Source organism: Elephas maximus, chromosome 21 (assembly GCF_024166365.1).
Source record: "Elephas maximus indicus isolate mEleMax1 chromosome 21, mEleMax1 primary haplotype, whole genome shotgun sequence".
In the NCBI taxonomy this organism is placed as follows: Eukaryota; Metazoa; Chordata; class Mammalia; order Proboscidea; family Elephantidae; genus Elephas; species Elephas maximus.
Window position 1 is genome coordinate 83,486,050 of NC_064839.1, and position 12,948 is coordinate 83,498,997.

The 12,948-nt window shown below is 39.5% G+C and overlaps 1 protein-coding gene across 2 annotated transcripts in view; it reads right to left on the reverse strand.

Annotated features, from left to right (window-relative positions):
- CENPU (centromere protein U) overlaps positions 1-12,948 on the reverse strand; it is a 64,472-nt gene that overhangs the window by 4,946 nt on the left and 46,578 nt on the right. For both annotated transcript variants that reach the window (XM_049864876.1, XM_049864877.1), the window contains exons 9-12: positions 12,266-12,344; positions 11,806-11,853; positions 9,908-9,969; positions 7,573-7,729 (exon numbers count right to left, since the gene is read on the reverse strand). In XM_049864876.1, the coding sequence (XP_049720833.1) occupies positions 7,573-7,729; positions 9,908-9,969; positions 11,806-11,853; positions 12,266-12,344 (346 nt within the window). The remainder of the gene's footprint in view (positions 1-7,572; positions 7,730-9,907; positions 9,970-11,805; positions 11,854-12,265; positions 12,345-12,948) is intronic.

Genomic DNA, 12,948 nt, shown 5'->3' on the forward strand with positions numbered 1-12,948 from the left:
CAAGAAACCAAAAGAGATCTACATAAATGGAAAAACATAGCATGCTCATGCACAGAAATCAACACTGTAAAAATGACAATTCTACCCAAAGTGATTTATAAATACAATGCAATACCGATCCAAATACCAACAACATTCTTTAAAAAGATGGAAAAACTTACCATTAACTTTATATGGAATGGGAAGGAGCCCTAAATAAGTAAAGCACTATTGAAGGATAAAGTAGGAGGACTCGAACTACCTGACCTCAGAACCTACCATACAGCTACAGTAGTCAAAACAGCCTGGTACTGGTACAACGACCAATAGAACAGAATTGGGAACCCGGATGTATGTAAATCCATCCACCTATGGTCACCTGATCTTCAAAAAGGACCCAGACTCCATCAAATGGGGAAAAGACTGTCTTTTTAACACATGGTGTTGGCAAAACTGGATGTCCATCTGCAAAAAAATGAAACAGGACCCACACACCTCACACCATATACAAAAACTAACTCAAAATGGATCAAAGACCTAAATATAAAGCCAAAAACCATGAAGTTCATAGAAGAAAAAACAGGATCAACGCCAGAGGCCCTAATACACAGCATTAACAGGATACAAACCACAACCAACAACATACGAGCTCCAGGGGGTAAGCTAGATAACTGGGATCTTCGAACAACCACTTATGCTCATCAAAAGACTTCACCAAGAGAGTAAAAAGAGAATGTACAGACTGGGAAAAAAATTTTGGCTATTACAAATCAGACAAAGGTCTAATGACTTAAAATCTACAAGAAAATCCAGTACCTCTACAACAAAAAGACAAATAATCCAGTTAAAAAATGGGCAAAGGAAATGAACAGACACTTGACCAGACACTTGACCAAAGGAGACATTACAGTGACCAAAAGACACACAAGGAAATGCTCACAATCTCTAGCCATTCAAAAAAAAAAAAAAATTTTTTTTTTTTAATGCAAATCAAAACCACAATGAGATACCATCTCACCCCCCGGCATCACTGCCACGAATTAATAAAACAGGAGGAGGTAACAAATATTGCAGAGGCTGCAGGGAGATCAGAATTCTTTAACATTTTGGAAAACAATATGGCGCTTCTTTAGAAAGCTAGAAATGGAAATACCACATGATCCAGCAATCCCACTGCTGGGAATATATCCTAGAGAAATAAGAGTCGTCAAAGGAATAGACTTATGCACACCCGTGTTTGCTGCAGCATTGTTCACAATAGCAAAAAGATGGAAACAACCGAGATGCCCAACAACAGATGAACGGATAAACTATGGTACGTACACACACTGCAGTATTATGCAACGATAAAGAACAATGATGAATCTGTGAAGCATCTCATAACATGGATGAATCTGGAAGGCATTATGCTGAGGTAAATAAATCAATCACAAAAGAATAAATATTGTATGAGACCACCACAGTAAAAACTGACGAAATGGTTTACATAGAAAAGAAACAATCTTTGATGGTTATGAGGGAGGGGAGGGGTGGGGATGGAAAAACAACATAATAGGTAAGTGGAAACTTTGGTGAAGGGTAAGACAGTACACAACACTGGGGAAGCCAGCACAACCTGTACAAGGCAAGGTCATGGCAGCTGCACACACACATCCAAACTCCCTGAGAAACCGAGATGCTGGGCTGAGGACTGTGGGGACCATGGTCTCGGGGAACATCTATCTCAACTGGCATACAATAGTTTATAAAGAATATACTCTACATTCTACTTTGGTGAGTCAACTGGCATACAACAGTTTATAAAGAATATACTCTACACTCTATTTGGTGAGTAGCCATCTAGGTCACTCCACTCGTTTCACCCCTTCGAGAGCAAGGAAGAATGAAGAATACTAAAGACACAAGGGAAAGATTAGTCCAAAGGACTAATGAACCACAACTACCATGGCCTCCACCAGACTGAGGGCAGTAAAACTAGATGGTGCCCGGCTACTGCCACTGACTGCTCTGACAGGGATCACTACAGAGGGTCCCGGACAGAGGCGGAGAAAAATGTAGGACAAAATTCTAACTCAAAAAGAAAGTCCAGACTTGCTGGCCTAACAGACACTGCAGAAACCCTGAGAGTATGGCCCCTGGACCCTCTTTTAGCCCAGTAATGAGGTCATTCCTGAGGTTCACCCTTCAGCCAAAGGTTGAACAGGCCCATGAAAAAAAAAAACAAGGCTAAAGGGGCACACCAGTCCTGGGGCAGGGACTAGAAGGCAGGAGGGGGACAGAAAAGCTGGTAATAGGGAAGCCAGGGTTGAGAAGGGAGAGCGTTGAAATGTCATGGGGTTGTTAACCAATGTCATAGGACAATGTGTGTACTGTTTAATGAGAAACTCGTTTGTCCTGTAAACCTTCATCTAAAGTAAAACCACCCAAAAGTACCATAAAAAAAAAGGAAAAAAAAAAGATGGGACAAAACCAAAACATTAGCTATACAACTCAAAGGCAGACAGAACAAAAGAAGCTCACAGCCACCATAAAAAAGGAAATAATGAAGATCAGAGCAGAAATAAATAAAACAGAGAATAGAAAAACAATAGAAAGAATCAACAAAACTAAAAGTTGGTTCTTTTAAAGGATCAACAAAATCAAAAACCATTGGCCAAACTGACAAAGAAAAACAGGAGAGGATGCAAATAACACAAATAAGAAATGAAATGGGGGACATTAAAACAGACCCAACTGAAATAAAAAGGATCATAACAGAGTACTATGAAAAACTATACTCCAACAAATTTGAAAACCTAAAGGAAATGGACAAATTCCTAGAAATATACTACCTACCAAAACTAACACAAACTGAGGCTGAAAATCTGGATAGACCCATAACAAGAGAAGAGACTGAAAAGGGAATAAACCCTAAACCCACACCCCTACCAAAAAAAAAAAAAAGCCCTGGCCCAGACAGCTTCACTGGAGAATTCTACCAAACATTCAGAGAAGAGCTCACACCACTACTACTCAAACTATTTGAAAACACAGAAAAGGAAGGGATACTTCCAAAGTCATTCTATGAAGCCAGCATAACCCTGATACCAAAACCAGGCAAAGACACCACAAAAAAAAAAAAAAAAAAAAAGAAGAAAAGAAAATTTAGACCAATATCTCTCATGAACGTAGATGCAAAAATTCTCGACAAAATCTAGCCAAGAGAATTAAGCATCATATAAAAAATAATACACTCCAACCAAGTGGGGTTCATACCAGGTATGTAAGATGTTTCAACATTAGAAAAGCAGTCAGTGTAATCCACCACATAAATAAAAGAATCACATTGTCATCTCAATCAACGCAGAAAGGCATTTGATAAAGTCCAACACCCATTCCTGTTAAACTCTCAATGAAACAAGGGAAATTCTTCAACATAATAAAGGGCAAAGCCAACAGCCAACATCATTCTTAGTGGAGACAAGCTGAAAACATTCCCTCTTAGAAAACGAACAAGACAAGGATGCCCTTTATCACCACTCCTTTTTAACATTGTGCTGAAGTCGTAGCTAGAGCAATAAGGGAAAAAAAGGAAATAATGGGCATACAAATTGGTAAGGAAGAAGTAAAACTATCCCTATTTGCAGACGATAATGATATTATAGAGAACCCAGAAGACTCCACAAGAAAACTAATGAAACTAATAGATTCAGCAGAGTATCGGGATACAAGATAAACATACGAAAACCAGTTGGATTCCTATTCACCAATAAAGAGAACTATGAAAAGGAAATCAAGAAAGCAATATCATTTGAAACAGTCCCTAAAAAAATAAAATACTTAGGAATAAATCTAACCAGGGATGTAAAAGACCTATACAAAAAAACTACAAAACACTGCTGCAGGAAACCAAAAGAGATCTATATAAATGGAAATACATGCCATGCTCACTCACGGACAGGTAGACTCAGCATTTTGAAAATGAAAATTCTACCCAAAACAATCTATAAATACAATGCAGTCCCAATACGAATACCAACAGCGTTCTGTAAGGAGATGGGAAAACTAATCATTAACTTTATATGAAAAAGGAAGAGGGTGCAGACAAGTAAAGCAATAATGAAGAAGAAGAAAGTAGGAGGCCTTGCACTACCTGAACTAAGAACCTACTATGCAGGCTACCGTAATCAAAGCAGCTTGACAGATACACTGACCGATGGAACAGAACCGAGAACCCAGATGTAAATCCATCCACCTTGAGTCATTTGATCTTCAACAAAGGCCCAAAGTCCATTAAATGGGGAAAAGACAGTCTTTTTAACAAATGGTGCTGGCAAAACTGGATGTACATCTGTAGAAAAATGAAACAGAACCCATAACTCACACCATACAGAAAAACAAGTCAAAATATATTAAAGACCTAAATATAAAACCAAAAACTATAAAGATCATAGAAGAAAAAATAGGGTCAACACTAGAGGCCCTAACAGATGGCATAAATAGGATACAAACCATAACTAACAATACACAAACACCAGAAGATAAGCTAAATAACTGGAATCTTCCAAAAATTAAACACTTATGCTCATCAAAAGACGTCACCAAAGAGTAAAAGGAGAACCTACAGACTGTGAAAAAATTTTAGGCTATGATGAATCTGACAAAGGTCTAATCTCTAAAATTAACAGGAAAATATAACAACTCTACAACAAAAAGACAAATAATCCAATTTAAAAACGGGCAAAGTATATGAACAGACACTTCACCAATAAAGACATTCAGGCGGCTAAAAGACACATGAGGAAATGCTCGTGGTCACTAGCCATTAGAAAAATGCAAACTAAAATACCACCTCACCCCAACATTACTAGCATGAATCAAAAAATTAAAAATCAGAAAATAACAAATGTTGGAGAGGCTGCAGGGAGATTGGAAGGAACTCTTATGCACTCCTGGTGGAATTGTAAAATGGAAGAACCATTTTGGAAAACAATATAGCACTTCCTTTTTTTTTTTTTAAAAAAAGCTAGAAATAGAAATACTATTTGATCCAGCAATCCCACTCCTATTCATTGCAGCATTGTTCACAATAGCAAAAAGATGGAAACAACCTAAGTGCCCGTCAACAGATGAACAGATAAACAAACTATGGTACATGCACACAATGCAATACTGTCATGGTTTGAATTGTGTCCCCCCAAAATACCTGTCAGCTTAGCTGGGCCATAGTCCCAGTATTGTGTGACTGTCCACCATTTTATGTGATTTTCCTGTATGTTGTAAATCCTATCACTATGATGTAATAAGAGGATTAGCGGCAGTTACACTGGTGAGGTCTACAAGATTAGGTAGTGTCTTAAGGCAATTTCTTTTGAGGTATAAAAGAGAAGTGAGCAGAGAGACATGGGGACCTCATACCACCAAGAAAGCAATGCCAGGAGCATAGTGCATCCTTTGGACCTGAGGTTCCTACACTGAGATCGTCCCAGACCGAGGGAAGAGTGATGACAATGACCTTTCTCCAGAGCTAATACCCTGAACTTGGACTTGTAACCTGTGAGACCGTGAGAGAATAAATTTCTCTTCGTTAAAGCCATCCACTTGTGGTTTTTCTGTTATAGCAGCACTAGATGACTAAGACACCTATGAAACAATAAAGAATAATGATGAGTCTGTGAAACATCTCACAACATGGATGAATCTGGAGGGCATTAGGCTGAGTGAAATAAGTCAATCACAAAAGGACAAATACTGTATAAGATCACTATTATAAAAACTCATGAAAAGATTTAGAGCAGAAAGAAACAATCTTTGACGATTCCAAGGGAAGCAAGGGAAAAACACTAAGTAGATAATAGATAAATGGTAACTTTGGTGAAGGATTTAACAGTACACAAAACTGGGGAAGTCAGCACAACGTGACCAAGGCAAGGTCATGGAAGCTTCACAGACACTTTCAAACTCCCTGATGGATCGAAACACTGGGCTGAGGGCTGTTATGACCATGATGTTGGGGAACATCTAGCTCAATAGGCATAACAAAGTTTATAAAGAAAATGTTCTACATCCTACTTTGGTGAGTAGTATCTGGGGTTTTAAAAGTTTGTGAGCGGCCATCTAAGATACTCCACTGGTCCCACCTGGTACAAAGGAGGATGAAGAAAACCAAAGACATAAGGGAAAGATTAGTCCAAAGGACTAATGGACCACAACTACTGCAGTCTCCACCAGACTGAGTCCAGTGCAACTAGACAGTGCCCAGCTACCACCACCAACTGCTCTGACAGGGATCACAGTTGAGGGTCTTGGACAGAGCTGGTATGAAATACAGAACAAAATTCTAACTCACAAAACAAGATCAGACTTACTGGTCTGACAGAGACTGGAGAAACCCCAAGTGTATGGGCCCTGGATACCCTTTTAACTCAGTAAGTCACTCCTGAGGTTCACCCTTCAACCAAAGATTAAAACCAAAAAAAGCCAAACCCACTGCGATTGAGTCGATTCCGACTCATAGCAACCCTATAGGACAGAGTAGAACTGCCTCATAAGAGTTTCCAAGCAGCGCCTGGCAGATTTGAACTGCCGACCTCTTGGTTACCAGCCGTAGCACTTAACCACTACGCCACCAGGGTTTCCAACCAAAGATTAGACAGACCTAAGTGGGCACACTAGCCCAGAGGCAAAGATGAGAAGGCAGGAGGGAACAGGAAAGCTGGTAATGGGGAACCCAAGGTCAATAAGGTGAGAGTGTTGTGGTGCTGGCAGCCAATGTTACAAAACTAAGCGTACTGATTGTTTAATGAGAAAATAATCTGCTGTGTAAACCTTCATCTAAAGCACAATAAAAAAAATAAAAGTGGGTCTGAGGTCCCTCAATGGTGCAGTTTACTTTTTGCTACTAACCAAAAGCTTGGTGGTTGAAACCCACCCAGTGAAGCCATGGAAGAACGCCTGGCGATCTGCTTCCCAACACAAACTGCACATGTAGAAATGGCTGAATTGACATGTGCCTTAGAACAACCAGCTACACGAGATCAAAAGGACAACATCTGCCTAAAAGCAAATTTGAGAAGGCAGAAAGGAGTAGAAAAACCGGACCAGAGGAAATGGGGAACTCAGGGTGGAAATGTGGAGAGCGCTGACACATTGTGGGGCAGGCAACTGACGTCATGGAACACTTTATGTACAAACTATTGAGTGGGAAACTAATTCGTTATGTAAACTTTCACCTAACGCCCAATAAAAATTTTTTAAAAAAGAAAAAATGTATCAGAGTGGTCTTACATTTTTCAAAATAGTAATAAAGCAGAGCATGGTTGTTCAACTGAGATTTGTACACAAAATACACACTTCCCTTGGGGAAATTCATTTCTCTGGAGCATAAGTAACTTAATAAAATCAGTGCAGGACTTTTCTCTACCCCTCTAGCCTTCATGAAGCAGCTGGAAAAGTAATGCTGTAACAAACGTGCACTGATTTACAACGATGCTGGCTTGGGTAGACTCTGTAATGCTGCATCTACGTCTATCTTTCCTCAAAGCTCCTGGTGTTCCAGCATGCAGACGCCCTGTATCTCCTCCTAAAGTACGGTAAAATGTACAAATTGGTTACCGTTTCCTTGGCTGCTGGTGCTCTTTCTCGGACATCTGAATAATCCTGATGAAGCTGCTTTAAATTAGATAAGAAATACGCTGCATTCTTCAGGGAAGATTTTCTCTCCTTAAGTTCAAAATATTTTGTTTGTAGCTGTTTCAGTTGTGGTTCTAACCTAAAACAAAGTGTTTTTTTCCAAAAAAATCAATGAGATATAATAAAGTGTAATAGCCTATACTACATAAGATTGCGTACGTGAGTATACTGAGTGAACAGGAAAAACAAGGAGGTAGACTAGATGATTTAAGATTTCTTTGGCTCTGAAATGATAAATTATAAGAATGGAAAAATTATAAATGTATGAAAGATTCTAGATTTTAGTTTGAAACCTAGAAACAACTCTGAAATACAACGTGCAATAAATATCAGTTAAACACATGGGAGACTATTTAGGAACTACTGTATTAAAACATATACTTAGTTGAATTTTAGTGCCCCCGGGCAGGAGTAATCAGGCATTTCAGTTTAAGAGTGAAGATATGGGCAAAAACTTTCCCCTTGCCCCTTTCAAGGTAAAAATCTTGCCCACTTTCCAAAAAGACCAGTGGAAAAATTATCACACTGGCTGCTGTGACCTTGGGCAAAGTGCTTCAGCTCTCAGTGGCTCAGTTTCTTCACCTATAAAATACATATCCCTTTGCTGTTGGTTGATTCCAACTCATAGCAACTCTACCCCACTGAGTTTCCAAGGAGCAGGTAGTGGATTAGAACTGCTGACCTTATGGTTAGCAACCTACCTCTTAATCACTATGCTACCAGGGCTCCAATAAAACAAAAAGGGATAACTTGGATTTCACGAGTCTATTTTTAAAAGTGGAAGGGGCTGCCAATTTTTTGTCAAAGATATAAGAAAGAACTATCTTCTAGTATTATAATTGTATAGAAGTCATTTTAGCAGTTCTTCATATTGAACAAATTTAACATTCCAGAAGACTCGGTCTTATGCTGGCAGGGCCAGGGCCAGGGTCAGGCGGTTGACATCAGATCCTGGCTCCACCACGTCCCTCGTGTGTGACTGTGAGTGAGTAACCTCCCTGTGTCTTAAATTTTTCACATGTAAAGGTAAAACAATGATACGCCACATTTTTTCTACTATTCCTTTTCAAAATATGCTTCTCAACTTCGAAAATCACACCTAGAAAAGGAACAAAAGAGGCTGGTCTTTAAAACATGTCTGAGTGCTCTCACGCTGGTGACAATTACAGTAAGTCAGAGTCTTACTTTAGGGCCATAATCATCTACCTTACCGGGTCATGGGGATCATTATTGAGTTAATATACAAAGCATTTAGAGTTAATACACAAAGCATTTATGACTCTGTCCCGCACACAGCAAGCTTGTGTTAGCTATCATTATTTTATTACCTTTATTTTCTTATTTTCACCTGGACCAATGGAAATTTTATCATGGGCCAGTGCCTGTCCACAGTCTAGATTTGAAAACCAATAGACCAGATAACCAATTTTTCCCCTCTCCAAATTCCTGTGGCAGTCTCTTCTTTAAAATTTAGTATTTAATTATGTACTGTCTTTTCTGGTAATATCAGTTTATATCTCAAGTGATTTTAAAGCTCTTAAATAGCAGAGACCTAATCTGGTACTGCTTTACTACCCACCATCCAGCTTACACGAGAGTCTTGGCCTCGCAGAAGAGCAAAAAATCCTTGTTGGGTGACAGGCTGGTGTTATGTGCTCCAAATGTGTGCTCCAATTTCCAAAAGAACCCATGGGGACAGCCCTGGCTTGCAAAGACTGGCAAGTTCTCCTAATCCAACACTTGGGAATGTATTCATCAACAGCAACGACATAAACAAAAACCATTAACACTTATGCAGCACTTATTACATGCCAGTCACTGCTAAGTACTTTCTATATATTCACTCATTTAATTCTCACAGCACCTAATGAGTACAGGTATTATTATTATGACCATATTACAAATGAGGAAACTGAAGCACTGGGAGGTTAACTTGCCCAAGGTTGCACAGACATAAGTGGCAGCGCCTGGACGCACATCCAGGCAGCCTGGTTCTAGAGTCTACGCATTAAATTACAAAATCAGGCTGCCTCTGAGGCCAGAGTCCAGACACCTGCTGGCAGAAGATGAGTGCTGAATTCTCCTTTGCTAAAGATTCAGCAACTAGGCAGCATAACCCACCTTTACTGAATTTCCGGGCTCAGAGGTAACTTGGGCTTTCGATGTGATGCGGCAGCAGATTATACCATCCCCAATGGGACACCATAATTATATCCTACTAGGTAAATTCTCAAACAGGATTTTGATATTATCTTACCGAAGCAGTTCATCCTGGGTTTCAATCAAACGTTGCCTTTTCTTTTCGATACCTGAAATCACCTGATATAATAATGCCTTTGTTAAATTAATTTTGTAAATATTTGAGCTCTGCCATGTGCAAGACATTGTGCCAGGTATTGAAAATAGAGTGGAGAACAAGACAGACCCAATTCTTACCATCAAGAAACTCTGGTCTAGTAGGGAAGACAGTTACTACATACAAACAGCGTGTATTACAAAGTGCTATAAAGGAAACGAACAGTGGGGTATCTACCTCACGGCTACTCTGGAGGTTTTACTAGGCCCTCTGAGCTCAGGAGTTTAGGTTTTATCTAGGTGTCCTGGGAAAACAATGAAGCAGGGGAATGTTTTGGTCCTCTCCCAAAAAGAACATTTTAATAAGAACATTTCAGTACAACAGATTTTATTATCTCAGCCATCACGTTCAGTGACTACCTAACATTCCACTGCCAGACATTCAGACTGTTCCCACTACTTAAAAGCAACGTAGAAATGACCAATAAGAGCTTAAAACTGAAAAAACAAAGGCTTGTAACCACTGGAAGAAAAATGTATACCTCTCAAATCCACTTCTAGTGTAAATGCAGAAGGAGTGGTCTCTCACTCTGGGATTCATGCCGGTTTAGGGCTAGGATCCTGAGGTCACTTGTCCAAAGCTCCTCATTTTACAGATGAGGAAGGTGCTTGTTTCCCACACCTACAGGTGGGATTTTTCAAGGCGGTGCGACACTGAAGTAGCAGCACCAGGACTAGAAATGAAGTCTCCTGACCATTAACCCAGTATTTTTCCTGGGCCATCCTTTGACTTGAGACAATTTTCTAGGAAGTTTTGCTTTTTGACATTCACAGAAACAATAAATATGCATTATTTTATACTTTTTTTATATAAGTGGTCACTTTTAGCCACTTTTAGCTTAACTTTGCAACAAAAAAAGTCTTGAATTTCTCGTCTTTGATTATAAAAACAATTATTTTGACATTTGAGCAGCCTTAGGAAACAAAGATGACTAGGGTCCCCATTCCTTAGCTTGCATTAACAGCACTCACCAGATCAAATAAAAACCTAACTAAAAAAGAAAAAAAACCTTATACGGGGAAGAACGACACAATGCTTGGGAGGCGCTAAGCTGTTGTTAAAGGTGTTAAACTTTGGAAATGGTAATGGTGATGGCTGAAAAACGTGAAGAGTGTAATTAACATCACAGAAAGGTACAGTGAAGACTGCTGAAATGGCAAACGTTACCTATACACATACCTGTCGTGGATTGAATTATGTCCCCAAAAATGTGTGTATCAATTTGGCTGGGCCATGATTCCCAGGATTGTGTGGTTGTCCTCCATTTTTTTATTGTAATTTTATGTTAAAGAGGATTAGGGTAGAATTTTAACACCCTTATCAAGGTCACATCCCTGACCCAGTGTAAAGGGAGTTTCCCTGGAGTGTGACCTGCACCACCTTTTATCTCACAAGAAATGAAAAGGAAGGGAAACAAGCAGAAAGGGAGGACCCCATACCACCAAGAAAGCAGTGCTGGAAGCAGAGCACATCCTTTGGACGCGGCGCCCCTGCGCAGAGAAGCTCCTGGTCTGGGGGAAGACTGATGAGGAGGCCGACAGAGAAGCCTTCCCCTTGGGCTAATGCCCTGAATTTGGACTTTTAGCCTACTCTACTGTGAGGAAATAAACGTTTAGAGTCATCCACTTGTGGTATTTCTGTTACAGCAGCACCAAATGACTAAGGCAATACCACAATTAAAAACAAACAAAAAAACTTATACAAACTCTGAAGGCCAAAACCCACAGTTACATCTTTACTTAATTCTATATATTTTAGTATCGTACAACTGTATGTCTTTAATCACATAAGTTATTTACCTTAGCATTCTTCCTTTTAAGATTTTTCAACATCTGGACTTCTTTAATCTACACAAAACCAAAAATAAATATTTGCATGCATTTTTCAAAATTACATACACATATAACTTTTATTTTTAACATACATCATACTTAGTTAAAAACCAAACCAAAACCCACTGCCATTGAGTCGATTCCGACTCACAGCGACTCTATAGGACAGAGTAGAGCTGCCCCGTAGGGTTTCCAAACAGTGCCTGATGGATTCGAACTGCCAATCTTTTGGTCAGCAGCCGTAGCCCTCAACCACTACGCCACCAGGGTTTCCAAGTTAAAAACAGCATAGTGTAATACAGGTGGTTCTAACGAGATCATTACCATATCGCCAGCAAATGCAAGCTTTTCTAAGACGAAAGTATGTTGCCTCAGGATTAGTAATAAAGAAAAAAAATTTAGAACAAATTTATGTCAATGAGTTTACCATTTTGATGAGTTCCTCTTTAATATTAGAATAAAATTTGTTGATGGCTTCCTTACACACTCTAGATTCTATTCTTTGTCTATGGAGAAGTAAAATAAAGATCAAATTAGGCATAATAAAGGATTTTGAAAAGTGCTTCAAATACACAAAATTTCACATATGCTATTTTAAATATTTAAAATGGCAATGCTCAGCCTGCAGCTCTTTCTGACGATTAAAACGTACTGGAAATGTCTCAGCAAAATAAATAAATAAATATATATATATATATTCCCCAAAACCCTCTGGTATGTGACCATCTTCACTCCCTGATACTGGCCACGTCCACGAGTGATACAAATCAATGTTGAAATGCTTACAAACAACCGATCTTTTCCTGCTGCCTGATCCAATTGACCAGCAAAACTTTATCTCCTCCCACCTTGCTTGTTACTTGTTTGGACTAATCACTGAGTAATCAGTCGGAAGTCAACTCTTCGATCCCTCAGAAACCCTAAAGCTGGCCCAAACAAAGAGACCGGTTCAGGCCCCTGTCCTCAGGCGCAAGAGGTCTAGGGCTCAGGAGCTGATTCTTGATGTCTACTTACTCCTGGATGGATGGCGGACACGCCGGGAATATGCAACAGCAGACAGTCCACAGGGCAGGTAGGGCCCTGCCTCTGCCTTGGCACAGCTGGACACTA